Consider the following 16,913-nt stretch of genomic DNA (forward strand, 5'->3'; position numbering starts at 1 on the left):
ATATATTGATATGGATGGAAGTAAAGGCTGCATGGTCAATGGAGCTGGTTTAGCAATGGCTACAATGGTCCTTATCATGTTAAGTGGTAACCAAAACCAGGTAATTTCTTGGACCTTGGAGGACGAGTAGGTCAATCGCAAGTATCAGCATTAGGAATATTAGAGTCTGACCCTTACGTGAAGGCTATATTGGTCAATGCTTTTGCTGGTATGTAATATTTTAATAACGCCAAATGACCTTCAGAATAAGTCCTTAATATAAAAGGAATTTCACAACTATTAAGTTTTGCAATATAATTATGAACCATTTACAAAGTCTATAATTAGCTGTTTATTAAATTTTGTTCAATGATATTTCTAATCAGTTCTAATTTCGCAATCAGTGTTTTTATACAGACTAATTATATTATTTTAATGATAAAACATTTGAAAAATTTGAAGGCTAAAAATATTCTTTATCGTATTAAAATGTATTCAATGATCATAACTACAATCATTTATATTGAATTTGTAGACTAATTTAAATTTATTTGTAATTAGTGTAAACAAAAGTCAACAACATGTTTATATTCAGGTATTGTAAACTGTGCAACGGTTGCAAGTTTAGTCTCTAGTCATTTGTAGTATAGGATTCCCCTATACTTATATTACTCTTTTGGGATTTTTTTGGCGGGGATTTGTTCAGTGAAAAATGACGGAATAATGATGAGATTGTGTAATAATAATAAGACAACGTACGTGCAAAAATACGTTAAAAGTTGGGATCCAATCTTCAAAAGTTAGTTATTACTCAAATTCTGCTGCAAATTTACAAATTTACATTCGAAATTTATTTTACGTCGTTAAGCCTTAAGTCCCTCTACCTTGCCCTATATATCCACACAATTAAGCTTTTAATTAAATTAAATTTGCATTTTATGATGGTTGACATCGTCTGTTGGAGACGCAACAAAGTCGTTTTTATTACTTTGTTAAACAACTCTCACAAAAAGACGCTACAGGAGCACGGAGCCTTAATAAAGCACCAGCAGAACGCCAGTAATATATCAATGATCACCAGTTTACCAACACTGGATAAATTCGTCAAAACAACACTCTCGGAAAGGAGAAAAATAGCCGAGCTAAAAATCGCATTTTATCTCCGTGCATTCTTGAAGATCTGCTTCACGACATGTCCTATTATTCACTGATAATCGATGAATCTACGACGATTAATACAAAAAAAAGTTCTTTGTCTGATATTAAGATACTTCAGCACGAAGAAAAAGAAGATCGTGACGACGTTCTATTGACTGATAGAAATGCAAGCCGGGACATCAGATGCAATAACGCAAGTGATACTGCTTCAGTTGAAAACTGACAGTCTCACGACAGAAAAATTTATCGGTCTCAGAGTCGATGGAGCCAGCGTGAACGTTGGGCGTCATCACTCGGTTTGTCGACATTGTTGCGGGAGATAAATCCAGAACTCATCTTAATAACGTGCATCGGCCATTTGTTACGTCTCGCTGCGGAAGAAGCCTGTCAAGCCTTGCCAAGACATTTCGATTTTATGGTACAAGAAACCCACAGATGGTTTTCGCAGAGTACCAAACCGCAAATCGAATACGCTAAAGTTCATAAGACACTGTCGGGTAAAATGCCCACAAAAATCGTGAAACTCTCGAACATACGACGGCTAGTTCGGCTTCAGGCTGTCGACGCGACTTTGGACCAACGGGACGCGCTGAAACTCCACTTTCAGATAACCGAAAGCAACAAAGAGCGTTGTTACACAGCCTCACAATTGTACCGAATGTACTGCACATTGGAAAACAAATTGTTCCTCACGTTTCTCAGCAACAGTCTTAAGGGTGTTATGGCCATAAGCTATTTTAATCCGAAAACGTCGATCCTGTCAAACTCTTTGAGGATGTAAACAATGTCATATATATTCACGTTCAAACGCTCGTTGTTCCGACTTGGCTGCAAAAAATATCGCGCTAGGAATTGGTAGCTTGCGATTTTCAGCAGCACACAAAGCCGATATCACTGAAATCGTCACGGGATTTATAAAAAACGTGTTTCCACGTAACCTAAAAAATAAAACGTAAACACGTATAGAGGAACGGAGATTACATCGACACACAATTAAAGTATTGGCAACTTTCTATATTAAGCCGTCTTTCATTTTCAGTGTTACGTAAATATAATACAATTGATATAATTAAATGAAAAGGAGGGCAACAGGCGGCCTTATCGCTTTCGAGCGATCTCTTCCAGGTATAAGGTTCAATATAGGGAATCAAGTAAACACGTCCATCTCGTATGAAATATCGTGTATAATTCACCTTAATAATTAGAGTACATTTCTTTTATACATTAAAGCGTTACATATGCGTATGTTATAGGTATCTTATTTTATACTGACACAATACAGGCGCGAAAAAGAAATTAAATTGGATCAAGATGTGCAAAAATACATAAGCTGTGTAGTTTTTAGACAAAAATAATGGAACAAAACAAATGAATTTAAACTTATGTAAACAATGATCAGGTCAATATTAAAAATACTGCGTCCACGAAAATAATAAATATTATTAGTTCAATTAGCTAGCAAAGAAGAAGAAGGAAAACATTGTAAGAAAACCATACCTTAGACCCAAAAAGTCGACGGCTTGTGTCAAGCACAGGAGGCTGATCACCAAGTTACCTATTAAATTGATAAATCATAAAACAGATTCAGAAATCTGAGGCCCAGACCTAAAAAGGTTGTTCTTTCTCGTTTATTTAATTTGTACTAATAACTATACATACATTAATTAGAATCGAACCTGCAGTTTCAACACACCAGCATAGCAAACTAATAAATTCGAGGGAATTTAGATTAAACTATTGGTTTGTCTATTTAGATGAAAGTTACAGGGCCATGGGATTAATTATTTTCTTTGGTTTTGCTTTTCTCGACTACACTTATAAGGCAAATAAATAGTCTATGGTCGCTCCCCTGACACTTTAAAATCAATTTTTGTTTAATTTTTGTATTATCTCTTCGTGTATGTCATGTTTGCCTATAAGTAAGTGTTTGTCTCATTATAAATTGTATTTTGTGGTTCTTTGACCAACGTCTTAGTGTGCTGAGCGTTGGCAAATAGATACCTGGTGTATTTCCTAAAGAAAGCTATCTATTTATTCCAATTTATGAAGCCGTAAATATAAAAATAAAATTAGGCGGTTTATATTTATTTATATTAAATATAATATGATTTTTATGTATATAATTAATCTTAAATTGATGCAATCACCAGAGGCATACCGTTAGTTACTTCAAAAGTAATTCAAATTCAAATAACTAACTAATAACTATTTTTTTATTAACACAGAAACTACAGGACCTAGATCCATCGGGATTGGGTTTCGTCTATTGTTGATGACATATGTTTTTAAAGGATGGGCCAATTGAATTATTTACTTTATTATTGTTTAGTTAAGTGGGGTTACTGGCTTTGGGATGCATATGAAATATGTATCTATATGCAATTAATAATTCGTGAACAAGTCATAGAGAAAAGCTAGGTTTAGAACGAGAAATATTTTTTACTTCCGTGAATTGAATTCCTTTAACACCTTTTTTATTTTCAAGGCAATGTCGTTTTGTGCCTTTGAATTTAACTTTAAAATGCTTCCAATAATATTATCGTTAATTAGCTTCTTTGTTTCTTCATATATTGTTAGTTTATCGTCAGTACCAAAATCTCTCAAATCATACAAATAATCGGTGAAGAGAGCTCTCTGTTGAAGAGTAAATGCTTCGTTAATTGCTGAGAAAAAATCAGCTCTGAGTGTTGTTGTTTTATCAAGCTCTCGTCTATAAAACTCGAGTTCTCCGATTAATTCATCTTGATACTTTCGACAGAGACTTTTAAAATGTTTGCCAAATTTCCTGGCAATGCGATATTCGGAATATCTTAATTCTCTATATAAAATCTTGCAATATTTTTTTAGTTTCTTTGCTTGAAATTCGGGCGTTGTGAGTAAATCTAAAAGCTCCTTGAGAAATGATTCAAAGATGTCTTTTGATCTAGCGATGTTTAGATTAATTTGTTTCAACGAATGTTTTAAATTATCTGTTTTTGGTATGTTCTCACTGTTAGAAATATTAAGAAAAATCAGTAATATAAAATAAGACCACATTTTCAATAAAGCAATATTAATCGTATTTTGTTAATTTTACGGAGTGCATTCCAATCAACGATCAATTTAATTTCAATTATTACGTTTTAGATTTTCGCCTTCCATGTATTCAATGACTGCCAATTTAAATTTCAATTTAATATCATCCTTAACACTTTCGTCTTGTTTCTCTATTGTACGAAATATTAAATCTTCAAAAAGCCTTCTAGTTCTCACATAAATATTTTCCTTCCTCTTATATCCATATTTTTTTAAATAATGAATATAATCGTCCATTTTGTTGTCTTGGTAAACAGTAAAAATATTATTTAAAGCCACAAATAATTCGTTTCGAAGTGGTTTTTCCTCTGCAATTAAATTTTTAAATTGTTTTATTTTTGGTCTGATTATTCTGCCAGTATATGATGACAGCTTTAAAAGTTGTTTTCGAAATCGTTTTATCTGTAATTTGAGTAAAAATCCAGACCCCAAACGTTTAAGACTTTTGCTAAGTACTTTCATGTATCTTGGAATCCTAGAATTGGAAAAGTCTTCTAATAGAACTTCACAAATATTGGTAATAAGATTGTAGAATGGACCAGTAGGTTTCGCTGGAGAAGATAATCTTAATGATAAAACATCAACGGCTGTATTTGCAGAAGCAGCAAGTGGTATTGGAATTATATTGAAATTTATTTGAAAAATAAGAATTGTCAAGGCCGTGTCCATTATTCGACTTTAATGCCAGTTTTTTGCTTGAGATTCCTAGACCCAAACCACAGTCGCAATTCTTTCAGCATCTGAAAAGATATACATAAACATTTAATATAAAATTGTTATGGCCTATCAAAATCCAGCTGTATAGTAATTGACTTTTTTTTGTTTGCGCATTTAACACTTAGTGAAAGTAATCATAGTGACAACACGAAAGTAGAAAAGAAGTGGAGGTAAAGTTAGCGGTACCTAAGAGTAACTTCCGAATGTCAGAAACGTACTGGATTTTGTCATACGCGAGTCATAGTTCACGATAACTCTACTTTTAGTATTTAAAAGTAGACAAAAATATCTCCTGCCATATAACGAAAATATAACAAAGAAAAATGTTTTCACACGTTTACACCTGTTTCATCCATTTAGATTCAAAGAAATGAAGTATATTTTATTTATTTACTATATTAAAATAATAAAAGAGTTATGTTGACGCCTGTTAGATAGTATCGGTGACCCCAGAGCTGGTGCAACAAAAAGAATCGCAATACAGCGAAGAAATGCTGCCAGTTAAATGTACACTGCCACAGGGACTAAACTTTTTAATTTGTTTCAAGTTCCTTTTTGTTCAATTTTAATTATTTTAATTATATGTAGGTTAAGAAAATTGTAATGTATATTTGTTTGATATGTTTAGTTACATGAATAAAATAGTAACATATATTAATTATAAACCTACTTGGTATATTAGAATTGTTGTTATAGCTGCAAGTAACAAATTATTAGTACCAACGAAAATCGAGCCAAATAACATACAGTCGAATGTTGCCAGCGTCCATTCTTCACCCCACCTGAAAGTTAATTTTACGGTTATTTTACTCTTTATATTCTATGAGCCATACAGTTGGTAATGAATTGAGAGTAATAATGTCTAAACGCAAAGGATTCATTTCTATAGAAACAAAAGCGGAATATGGAAGATGCAAAAAGATCCCCAGTTCAATTATTTTATTGAAACAGATGTGTTTACAATATACCCCAATTGGTTACGGAACTTCGATCTACTGTAGGCCCATATGCCTTAATTTCTTATGATCCATGACAATTTTTAAAAGGTTTAGAATAAATCTCGGAAAAAATATACACTGTCACTTAAGAGAACATAAACATAAATCTAAAATATAGTTATATGATGTGTATGTATATATAACAAAAACTAAGTAGGTACTAATAAAGTTTACTGAAGTTTTGATGTTTAATCATTTTTAATTAGAAAGTCGACAGCATATCGGTCCGTCAAACTGGCCGTTGAAACAGGAGAAATGATTATTTCGATGTGAAGCAAACTTAGGACCTCCGAGCTATATAGGTCCTTTTTATACTTTACCATGTTAAAGCCAAACAAGATGGCGTGTTGTCATTGATGTCATACAGCAAAGTGCTCACATTGCTTCCTTCGCTGTTTGTTAACTCTACATCCAGAAGTCTCTCTAGTAGTGTACGTTCAATCGCCACCCAACTTAAACCATCAAGAGCCTAGAATGTTTAAACTTCTTTTATTGCGAAATATAGTCTCTGGCTACGATTGCTGTAAGGCACTTCACATTGAATTATATAAATAATATAATAAATTTGCGCTATAAATGTGTAATACTCGAGTAAACCAAAGACAAATAAGGAATAAATATGGATTTCTCTACCATACAAATATGTATATTCACAGTACACAATACATTCACTGAGACTTTTTTTTTCTTTTTGTCTCTGGCACGGTTTGTGCACTAGCCACACAGACACCTAAAAACAGACCAGGGGCTTAGACAAGGTGCTTTTTTAGAATTCGTCGACACCCACTGTCATTTTCATACACATTCTAAAAAGGTATCTTGACTAAACCCCTAGTCCTTTTCAAAAACACGTGCAACAGTTTAACAAATATACATTAACAGTACAATCAAGTACATCCCAGAGTAGAGCATTTTATTAGAATTAGGAAATACGATTTGTTTTCGCTCTTGTATGTTCAAGATTTTAAACTTTTTATAATAGTCTCCACAGATTACTAACCCTTTCAAAGAAAGCCGAAAGGAACTTGGATAAGAGTAGACGGTTCGACTCGTTTTCATGGCGAAATAAATCTGAAAAAATACTTATGTGTATAAAATGCTTATAAAATAATTGTCTCAATAAAAGTCTAAATAACGTAATATTTACCGTTACCATTGTGTGCAAGTTTTTTGTACACAGTTCTGAAAAGATATAAACGTAAATATAAAAAGTGTGTATAGGTTTTTTGCTTTTTTTTATTACACTTCCGTATTATAAAATCTCGCAATCTAAAAATTCTGAGATTATGCTAGCCGATTTGGATAACAATTCTACAGAAGCCTTCAAGTTTTGGCATGACTCTGAGGTTGCAAAAACTGACATAGCGCCCTCTCAGCCACTCTTTCAAATACAGAGTGTATTGTAATAACGTATACATTCACAACGGAAAGACTGTTATCTCGCACACACTCTGTAGTATGGTGACTAGCGTTAGATGAATTTAGTTCTATTAGTTATTTAGTTTTTTATCGATACCTTATTTGTGTTGCACACACGACCCGACATGTTGCAAGGGGGCCCGGAAAATTCATACTGCTGTCAAAGTCCTCATTTCTATAAAAAATGTATGTTTCAGATATTTAAACAATATTTTGCGGATGCTCCTCTGGATTGAAATGCACTTCCAATAAAAAACCTTTATTTTCTATCTATTACCTAGTTATAATACAGAATTGAACACGGACTCAAATTATAGTATGAGGCAATGTCTAACAGTGCTCGTCATTATAACGCGCTGAACTGTGTTTGCAATGTTTTGTTGTAAGAATGCTTTCAAGTTTCTATAAGAATCTTGTAAAATATTAGAATCTTTTATATACATGGCGTAAATTAATACAAAAATCAACTCGATAGATTGATATTCAACTAAATGGTACTAAAAAATACGAAGGAAATGATACTATAAAAACGCCATAAAAACTCTAGATAGAAAGCTCTTTATATATAATGTATTTTCTTAGTCAGTATCTATGCAATTTTTCAAATATATAACCGTATGCAGTTACCTCCCATGAACATAATGTGCATAAAATTCCTCTTGAAACACTATAAGTGACAGTTCAGCCCCCGAACATGATTTCAATAAACTCATTGGTCTTGCGAGAAATCTTTGTTTTATCCAATTTATTAAGAAAATTATGGTATACGAAAACCACCATACTATAGTCGCAATAACCCATTTATATCCAATACTTTTAGGAATATACGAGTTCCACTGCTCTGTTATCTGTTAAAAAATAATAATTTTTGATTTGTGTGAATTTGACGCAATTATTTTAAAACTAGATCACTGTAGAAAATACAATTGTTCGAATAGTTTGATATTTTTTCAAATTATTAATAATAGAAAACAATGGGTAAAATTGAATTAAATTATAATTAAAACCGAGTACAACTAACGTAGTAGTACCACACCACAGATTATAGTAAACCGTAACAGCCTACAGGACATGTTTACAAAGCACAGACCTGGAACGATTCTGCGTTAAAATTATTAAATATCTGAAGGAAGCAAAGAAATAAAGATCAGGCCTCGCCCATGTATATTACAGATGTTCTGTATATTTTTACTAAAAAAAATGTATGTGAAAAAAAAGTCCCCGCACATAATGGTAGGAATAGAGCGAAAGAAAAATTTAGTAGTACCTAAAAATATAATGTTTACTTTATTACATAAACAATAATAAAACAGTAAAATGAACTTAATCCATGGTAGAGTAAAATAACAATTTACTATTTATATCGTAATGGAGTTAACACAATGTCAAAAAACACCCTCGTTTATTATTCTTTCGTGAAGCGTTATTTACCACAATCTCTCTAAACTATCTATCTTATCATTCTCTAGAAACATACTTGCAATATTCCAAGAGTACAAATAACTGTAGCTATTGGTGATGATCTCCGTTTCGCCTGCCATTCCATCCACTCTTTAGCAAGCAAAATCGATCTCCAGTCATGCCTATATCCGGTGGTTGGCAAATCTAAAAAAACGTAATTCAAGTCAAAATAATACCTTAGCGGGAAAACTAAATAGAATGGCTCGAAGTCAGACAGTTAAATATATAGCACAGCAGAAAGCAAGCCATGTTCGTTTAAGTAATACTACTAAATATTTTAAATAACAAATTGAGGTATGATTTAGAGTCGAAAATTAGAGCCGTTACTAAAACCGTATAGGAGTTTGCGCTTAGTCTCGACGCCAAATTTAACTCCTTAGATACTAATAAAATGAAGTTTTTTTCATTCAAGTCATTCAATCTATATTTTTTTGGAAAACCAACTAGATTATAGTATTTAACATGCATATAACATAAAATATATACAATTTATCAAAAGAAAAGTTGTTTACTAGTTGGAATTTAAAATATTTTTTTAAAGTCTCTATTGTTCAATTGGGGCCTTCTTTTGTGAAGGGGCTGTGGCCCCTGTTGCATTTCTGATCCCCTCAGTCCAGAATTAATTAATATGTACCTACCTGAGATTGAGGAATGATGTTGTAACCAGTCTATAAAAAATACATCAACTCTACATTGATTCCAGTTTATCCACACTACTTTTAAACTCTACTGAAATATAAAATTTGTAGATAAATATTCGATTACGCGTTATTAAAGGTACAATCAGTGATCGCAGTATTATTACGAAACATTTGATTCTCGGTGAAATAATAATTGTTTACACTAAAACATAAATAAATTATTCATGACAAACGTAGAAATGCCTCTGTCCCGTATTAGTAAATAAATATTTATAAGATTTGTAGATATTTTAATGTTTAAAAATGATAAATTACCTTTAAAATAATTACTGAATACAATACGATTTTAATTATATTTTCTTCTGTTTGTGAGAGAGGTAATGTTATTCCAAGGTTTCCCGCCTCAGCAGCCAATGCGTGGAGAGTTGAGAATGAAGTTGCCTAAAAATGTATTTGAAAATAGTGGTTATCATTCTAGTTAATCTTAGTAAGACGGATCAATATATAAGGTGTTTGTAGGTATAAATACATTACTGTTAGCCTCGTGAGTAATCGTTTCTCAACCAGAATAGCAAGTTGGAACTACGGCTGAGCACCGAAATGTTTGATTTAAGTGGTGATGCAATAATAAATAGCAACTGTATGCTGAAGAAATACATTCATTACAAAATCGACGTTTGGCGCTCACATTTTTGCACGCGTCACTGTGTTTTTTTTTAAATAATTTTATGGCCTGGTAACGGCTGGCCGAAATATTAATTAGCCCCAGGGGTCCCAAATAAGTTAAGCTGCAGTATGGCGACTTAACTGAGAGCGTAGTCCCAGCTAAACGTATTGTGTAAGGGGTTTTAGTGAGTTTGCAGTTCATATTTCACAAAAATACTTACAAAATATATGCCGTCAGCCGTAGCCGATGCAATTAAAGGAATGATAGAAATATATAATCCACCTCTACGGATAACGCTGCGCCACTGAACAAGGGCATAGATGCAGAACAATAAACTAAGGATAGCTCCCCATATCTGTTAAAACAATAAAGGCACCGGTCAGTATGAGTTTTATTCCATGGAAGATGGGCCGGGTTCTGGTATGGGACCCATCTACATGGAACCAACAACATTCTTGGTGCGGCTTGTGAAGCGGCTGAAAAAGCTAAAGGATGAAAATACAGGCCCCGAATATGATTTTGTCCCATTCAGTGTCGAGGTCCGTGGAGTCCTAGGATTTTTAAGGAAATAGCAAAAACGTAAGTCGACATCACAGGAAGAGCTCGTAGCTACATCGAACAAAGATTTAGTCTAGCTTTTCAAAGGGGGAATGTTGCCAGTATCGTCGGAGCCTTGCCTTAAGAGAATCCTTTAATATTTTAGTTTTTGTTTTTTGTTATATTCATTTATGTTAGCTGAAGGATTTATATACTATATATAGCAGTATGTATGTTGTGGAGAACCTCAATTAATAAATATGCATTCTTACTTCTAATCCTCGATATACGCTAGCATAGGGCATTTCGTGATCAACAAGTAGAGTCGTTGTTATTTGCTGAACCAAAGGCGATTTTATAGCAAAATGTGCTTCAGTGTGGATGTAGAGCTTTAACGATTCTTTTAATCCTCTTTCAATTCTGTAAAGTTTTATTATTTATTTTATTCATATTTTTAGAAAGTTGAAATACTTTCATATAAAGCCTTTATTTATTTACAATGACAAAAGTCTTTTCGCATAATAATATGTTTGAACTTGTAATAAAATCTCTTTGTATATTGCTATTTGTAACTGGCTGGTTTTGGTATCATTAAAAATTTAAATTTTAAAGAAGATAATTCCAAATTCAAATTAGGAAAATTTGTGATTTTAATTTATTTTTCGTACTGTCAAGATGAGTGGATATAATGAAGAAATTCGATACATTTTATAATTTAATAACAAAAAAGGTAAAAATGCAACTGCAACTGATTCTTTATTACGACGTATTGAAACCGAACCATTTTTGAAGAAACTGATAACTGGTAATGAAAATGGATCACGTACGACAGGAACGTGCGAAAAAGGTCGTGGTCAAAGACCGGTCAGACTTCACAGACTGTGGCAAAACCCGGGTTAACTCGCAAGAATATACTGTATGTGGTGAGATTGAAAGGGCATTAATAATTTTCAGTTGTTACCACCAGGCAGGGCCATCGATTCTGAACTCTACTGCGAAGTTGTTCGATGAGACTAAAGCAAGAAGATGAGAGAAAGCGGCCGGAATTAATCAACAGAAAGGGTGTGGTTTTTCATCATGATAACGCTAGACCTCGCACATCTTTAGCCACTCAGCAAAAATTAAGAGAGCTTGGCTGAGAGGTGTTAATGCATCCGCCGTATAGTCCTGACTTTGCACCTTCAGATTTCCATCTGTTTAGGTCTCTTCAGAATTCCTTAGGCAGTGTCGGGTTAACATCACGAGAGGAGTGCCAAAATCAATTGTCGCGGTATTATGATAAGAAGCCCCAAAAATTTCTAAAGCAATGGGTTCATGTCCCTACCTACAAGATGGCAAGAAGTTATCGAACAAAATGGTACCTACATACTTTAGTTAAATGTAAATAAACTATATTAAAAAATGTTGTGAATTTTATTAAAAAATGCGAAGAAACTTTTTCCCCAACGATTTATTTATTAAATATTGCTTTGTTCTAATAATTTTATGCACATAGGAATTTTACCCCTCCCTTGTTCATTACACGATTTGGATCGTTGTTTCTGTAGAAAACAGAGGAGAGGAAATCCTTGTATATATAGTCCATGTTCTTCTTGACAAGCCTGCTTTTCAACGTGCTCAAGAGACAGTTTTGTATAATTTTAAATTATTGATTAAATATTATTTAGAAATGAATATAGAAATCCTATTGCGTATCTCTAAAAGCAGAATAAAATACCTAAAAGCAATCAGAAGTTTTCTCAGGTAGACTATTGTTGTCATATTTGTTGTCGTAGAAAGAATTTTATCGATCAAAAATATCTTTCGAAATTTTGATCGAGGCCATGAACCCTTCTGAAACAAAGGAATATTGGTATATATACTTGGTATTGAATCTAGGATTGTTTGACAAAATATAATCAGATTAAATTTATATTTGCGTTCCTGTACCTAGTCGTAGTACAGCTAATAATAATTACCTGAACAAAGTTACCATCAGGTTTTAGAATGGAGATTGGGAAAGCCTTATAGTTTTCACCGGGTATAAAAAGCTCGAATAATTTTCCAAAATCCGAATTAAGATCCGTAATATTTTTCGTACAATCAACGCTGAAAATGGAAGTATAGTAACTATATATATACTTGAACCACAAATTTTGTACGTTCGATTTCATTTACGTAACATTGTTTTTTATTTCCACTTCGTTGCAAGAAATACAGTATAATTAAAGTAATTTAATAAAAAGGAGGGTAGCAGACGGCCTTATCGCTTACAGGTAACCACGGTAAGAAAAAAAATTAAATAAGGTCAGCGAAAGAATTGCAAAACTACGTAATATGTATAATGACATAGTCATGAATAATGGTAAAAAACAATAAGTTCTGTTACTAAGAAAGCTAGGGATCGAAGTAAAACCATTATAGTTTATTAAGAATAAATTTATATCCGCTAGCACGAAGCGTCTAACATTTTAAAATTGTTAAGCTCAAAGTTACTTACGAATATCGCTCACCAACTTTAATTAATATAGGCGGTAAACACGAGAATATTCCTTGTGTCTCATCTTGAAGCAACTGTAGAGCCCCATTGGGAGAATATATCGCCATTGCCAACAATAATGTATTCTAAAATGAATAAGAAATAATGGAATAAAATAACCAGCGATAATAAATAACAACAATGAATGAATTTCATTAAGTTATTTCCACTTAATAAAGCTTAGCCAACATTATCCTTTCAATCTATTATATCTTCTGATTTTAAAACACATCGAAAATAATCGTTAAACTAAAGTTTCACTCATAACTTTAATAGGCTTCATCAGCTCAAAAACTACGTAACCGTGCGCTACCTATAGCCAATTTGCAGATGTTTATGATTTATTAATACTAAAAAAACGGTAAATATGAAACAGTATTCGAAATGTAATGTTAAGAGTTTAATCTTACCTTTCCGCGGCGTAAGGAAATCTCTTTGTGAGACTCGTGTACTAGATATGGTAGACCTATGAAAAGAGTAGAAAAAATAATTTGACCAACAAAATTGTGCACATATGCGTGTATATATATAATTGGAAATAGTATAAAGATAGAAGGCTCTCAAAGGTCAAGATAAATAAAGTATAGCTTCCTGTTGCTAAGTTATTTACGTCGTAAGATACTCTAGTAGATCTATATACAAGATAAGCGACCTTACAAAATCAATGTATCTATTAATTACCTACTTAGTACATTAAGAAAAAAATAACATCATGTGTGAACACCCAAGAATTATTAAAGGCCGTTAACGCACTAGTTGGCACAGTGTGGCGTATAAAAAAATAATGTGCAAGTCGATGAATGAAGACATTAATAATAGAAAACGGATTTTTAAATAATGTTACTACAATCTTCACGATTGGTTAAGAAAACTTATTCTACATGTGTAAACGTAATACAAGTATAAAATATTGTAAACTAGAGGTAAGTTTTATTATATTACGAGATAAAGACTAAACTTTGATAATATAGAAGATTTATTTACCCTTATACTCGTAGGTACCATTTTTCTGAAGCCAAAGTCTACATGGTCCTGCCAAATCTGTGAGGTATAAATATTTGACACACTCCCTAGCTAGAGCGTGACACGCTCTGGTATCTGCTTGCTACAAAATTTAAAAAAAAATATATGTTATAAATGTCGCTCTTGTATTTTATTTGCGTAGACATTTAACATTACTATTGTAAAACTTGTTTAAGGTTTCTTAAACTGTAAACAAGAAACATTGGTTTTTAGAATGTAAAACGAAAGCGGCATTGCGTTCAATTTTAATTGGATAAAATAAAATGATGATGTGTTTACGTGTGTGCGACTTTTTTAGACATGCTTTTCACGAAACACAATCTTGTAAACCCTTCGATTAGTGTTTATAAATGTACACGAGATCTTCATCGGGTAGGAACCTAATTTTCTTTGAGAGCAGGTGAACAAAATTGTCGACGTATCAAACGATTGTTTCTATTGTAAATAGAGTAAATTATTTCTTTTAAGATAAAATAAAATTAACACAGAGTCATTCTTGGGCAGCGTGTACTTATCATGAATTAAAACTAACCGTACATAAATACTCCAGTTTAACAATATCCAAGAGAGCATTTGGGTGTAATTTATTATCACTATATTTCGGCCTCTCCATAACATATTTCTTGGGCAGACATTTTCCACTAACGGCCATCTCATTTCTCCCACATGAACAAACCTCGCACTTAACACATTTGTTATCATAAGCCTTGTACCCACGATGGCACTTGAAGCATGTTACTTCCTTCATTGGCGACCCGTCGAAGTTTTGTGTGACTGTAAGTAACACAAAAGACATATTATTGGGTATAAACTTTGTAACTTTTAATTCATTCATTTCATAACTAAACAGACATAGAAAGAAAACAATTTTTAACCGGATTAAAGCTATTTGTATTATTAACTTATAATTATTTACATAATTTTAAATTTAATTTTTTCCGACGTTTTGCGCGCTTTACAGCAAGCGTGGTCACGGTGACTGAAGACAAAAGGTGTTGAATGTCAAAAGTATCACAGCTGTAGAGAAAGTTGTGTTATCTGTATTTATTTCCCCGGAGTTGGTATCGACTAAAAGATGACGGGTTTTTGCAGAAATTACTCATGGTGACCTCTATTTTCGCGGATTGTTTGTCTTGGGGTTTTATTTTGGATATTATTGGATCCCGGACGGACGGAACGGACGTAGTTTGTCAGTTTTAAAAGCTTTTTTCACTAGTCGATGTGTCTGTAATTTCTATAATTGCTATAAAGGAACCCAAAATTATACGTAGGAAAAACAAATTCTATATGTACTATGTCCGTTTCGTTTGATTGTAAGAGCTGAAAAGTTGGTAGACTGACACATAGATGGCGGTAGTAGTATTAAAAAATATAATTTTTAGCTAGCCCTAAGCTTAAAAAGACACGCGTATAAATTTTAATAATAATAATTTTAAATGAGAACTGTCGTACTTGTTTGTTTGAGTTTGAGATATATTTTGAGTGAAGGAACTTTTGTTTATTTAACAAAATTATAAAAAGAAATATGTGATAACAAAGCAGTGCTTTATTGAAGCCAAGACTCGACTTGATAAACATCGGTATTATAATAAGTGCTCCAACAGAAACATGGATTTTATCTCTTTGATTAGACTAGACTAGTCTTGTTTTTGTCAAAATTCTGTAACGCTTCGGCATAGCCTACCACTATCAAGATTAAAAAGTAATACAGTCAAATTTAGCTATACGACATCGAAGGGACTGTAATGTGGGATATTTGGTCGTAAAAACCGATAGACATAACAGCCGATGATGTTGTTTGTTTGTACCTTACTTACCCTACGGGACTTTGATTTTGTTCAATATAAACGGCATGATGTTCTAAACGATGTCGTCGTAAACAGTTTTGTCTGTAATTACGTTATTACTATCAATTCTTGTAAATTGCAATAGTTCACTTTATTACTTTGAATTAAGGCGTAATTTTCTGAGCACAAAGATCGTGGTAGCATAGTTTCCAATAATATAATTTTCTGTACACTGTACTTATAAAAGCATAAATACTAATTTCCTTTGAATGATTTAAAGTTAAAATTATAAACTGATCGTTGGACCTACCGGATATATAATCAGAGGGGCACTTCCTGCATACGACTCGTCCACCTGACTTTTGGCACCTTCGAGGCACACAAGTGGTGGCATCAGCAGATATCAGTTCTGTTCCATTGCATGGCTGACACATATTGACACTTTTTTGGATGCTGTCGGGTGCACAGATGCAACCAAAACCTCAGAAATAAAATATATTTGTAAATATTTTACCTTATGGAAAAATTTCATAATTTGCTTTATAAAATCAATCGATCGATCTTTTATTTTATATCGTATAGATATATTGAATATATCATATACATTTTTGATATATAATTAATACAAAGTATTGATTATGTTACTTCTTGCAAAGAAATACATTTTCAGAACATGAATAGAGTACATACCATCATCAGCAGGTACCAGAGAAACATTGGTGTTACAAGATCGACAATTCATTCCAACAGAATCATAATATTCGCCAGTTTTACATAAATCGGATAATCTATACCCCGAGACTTGAAATACAAAGAAAAACAAAAGATACAAAATATTCATATTACACGATTAAAAATAAATATGTAAAAAGATAACGGAAAAACAAAATACAATTAATTTTCATTTGTTTTGATGGTCGTACGAGTAACTGT

The 16,913-nt window shown here is 32.7% G+C and overlaps 1 protein-coding gene across 1 annotated transcript; it reads right to left on the bottom strand.

Annotated features, from left to right (window-relative positions):
- Positions 1-3,336: 3,336 nt before the first annotated feature.
- Positions 3,337-16,414, bottom strand: LOC123716447 (meckelin-like). The gene is made up of 17 exons (XM_045672211.1): positions 16,291-16,414; positions 14,726-14,967; positions 14,163-14,275; positions 12,611-12,740; positions 12,370-12,485; positions 10,925-11,072; positions 10,336-10,470; positions 9,764-9,889; positions 9,446-9,533; positions 8,824-8,951; positions 7,974-8,194; positions 7,444-7,521; positions 7,064-7,109; positions 6,928-6,975; positions 6,248-6,396; positions 5,600-5,711; positions 3,337-4,952 (listed from the first exon to the last, which is right to left on the bottom strand). The coding sequence occupies exons 1-17, from the start codon at positions 16,412-16,414 to the stop codon at positions 4,881-4,883; spliced, it is 2,076 nt and encodes a 691-aa protein (XP_045528167.1). The 3' UTR covers positions 3,337-4,880.
- Between the last annotated feature and the right edge of the window lie 499 nt (positions 16,415-16,913).

The sequence above is a fragment of the Pieris brassicae genome, chromosome 11 (genome assembly GCF_905147105.1).
Source record: "Pieris brassicae chromosome 11, ilPieBrab1.1, whole genome shotgun sequence".
Classification (NCBI taxonomy): domain Eukaryota; kingdom Metazoa; phylum Arthropoda; class Insecta; order Lepidoptera; family Pieridae; genus Pieris; species Pieris brassicae.

Bases quoted from the DNA above. Each gene is read 5' to 3' on its own strand.
- LOC123716447 (XM_045672211.1), bottom strand. From the start codon at position 16,414: ATGTGTCAGCCATGCAATGGAACAGAACTGATATCTGCTGATGCCACC. The intron at 14,276-14,725 runs GTTAGTTTTAAT...TAAATTTTGTAG, and splicing joins AACTGGAGTATTTATGTACG to CAAGCAGATACCAGAGCGTG. The intron at 9,890-10,335 runs GTAAGTATTTTT...ATACATTTTTAG, and splicing joins CGGCTGACGGCATATATTTT to GCAACTTCATTCTCAACTCT.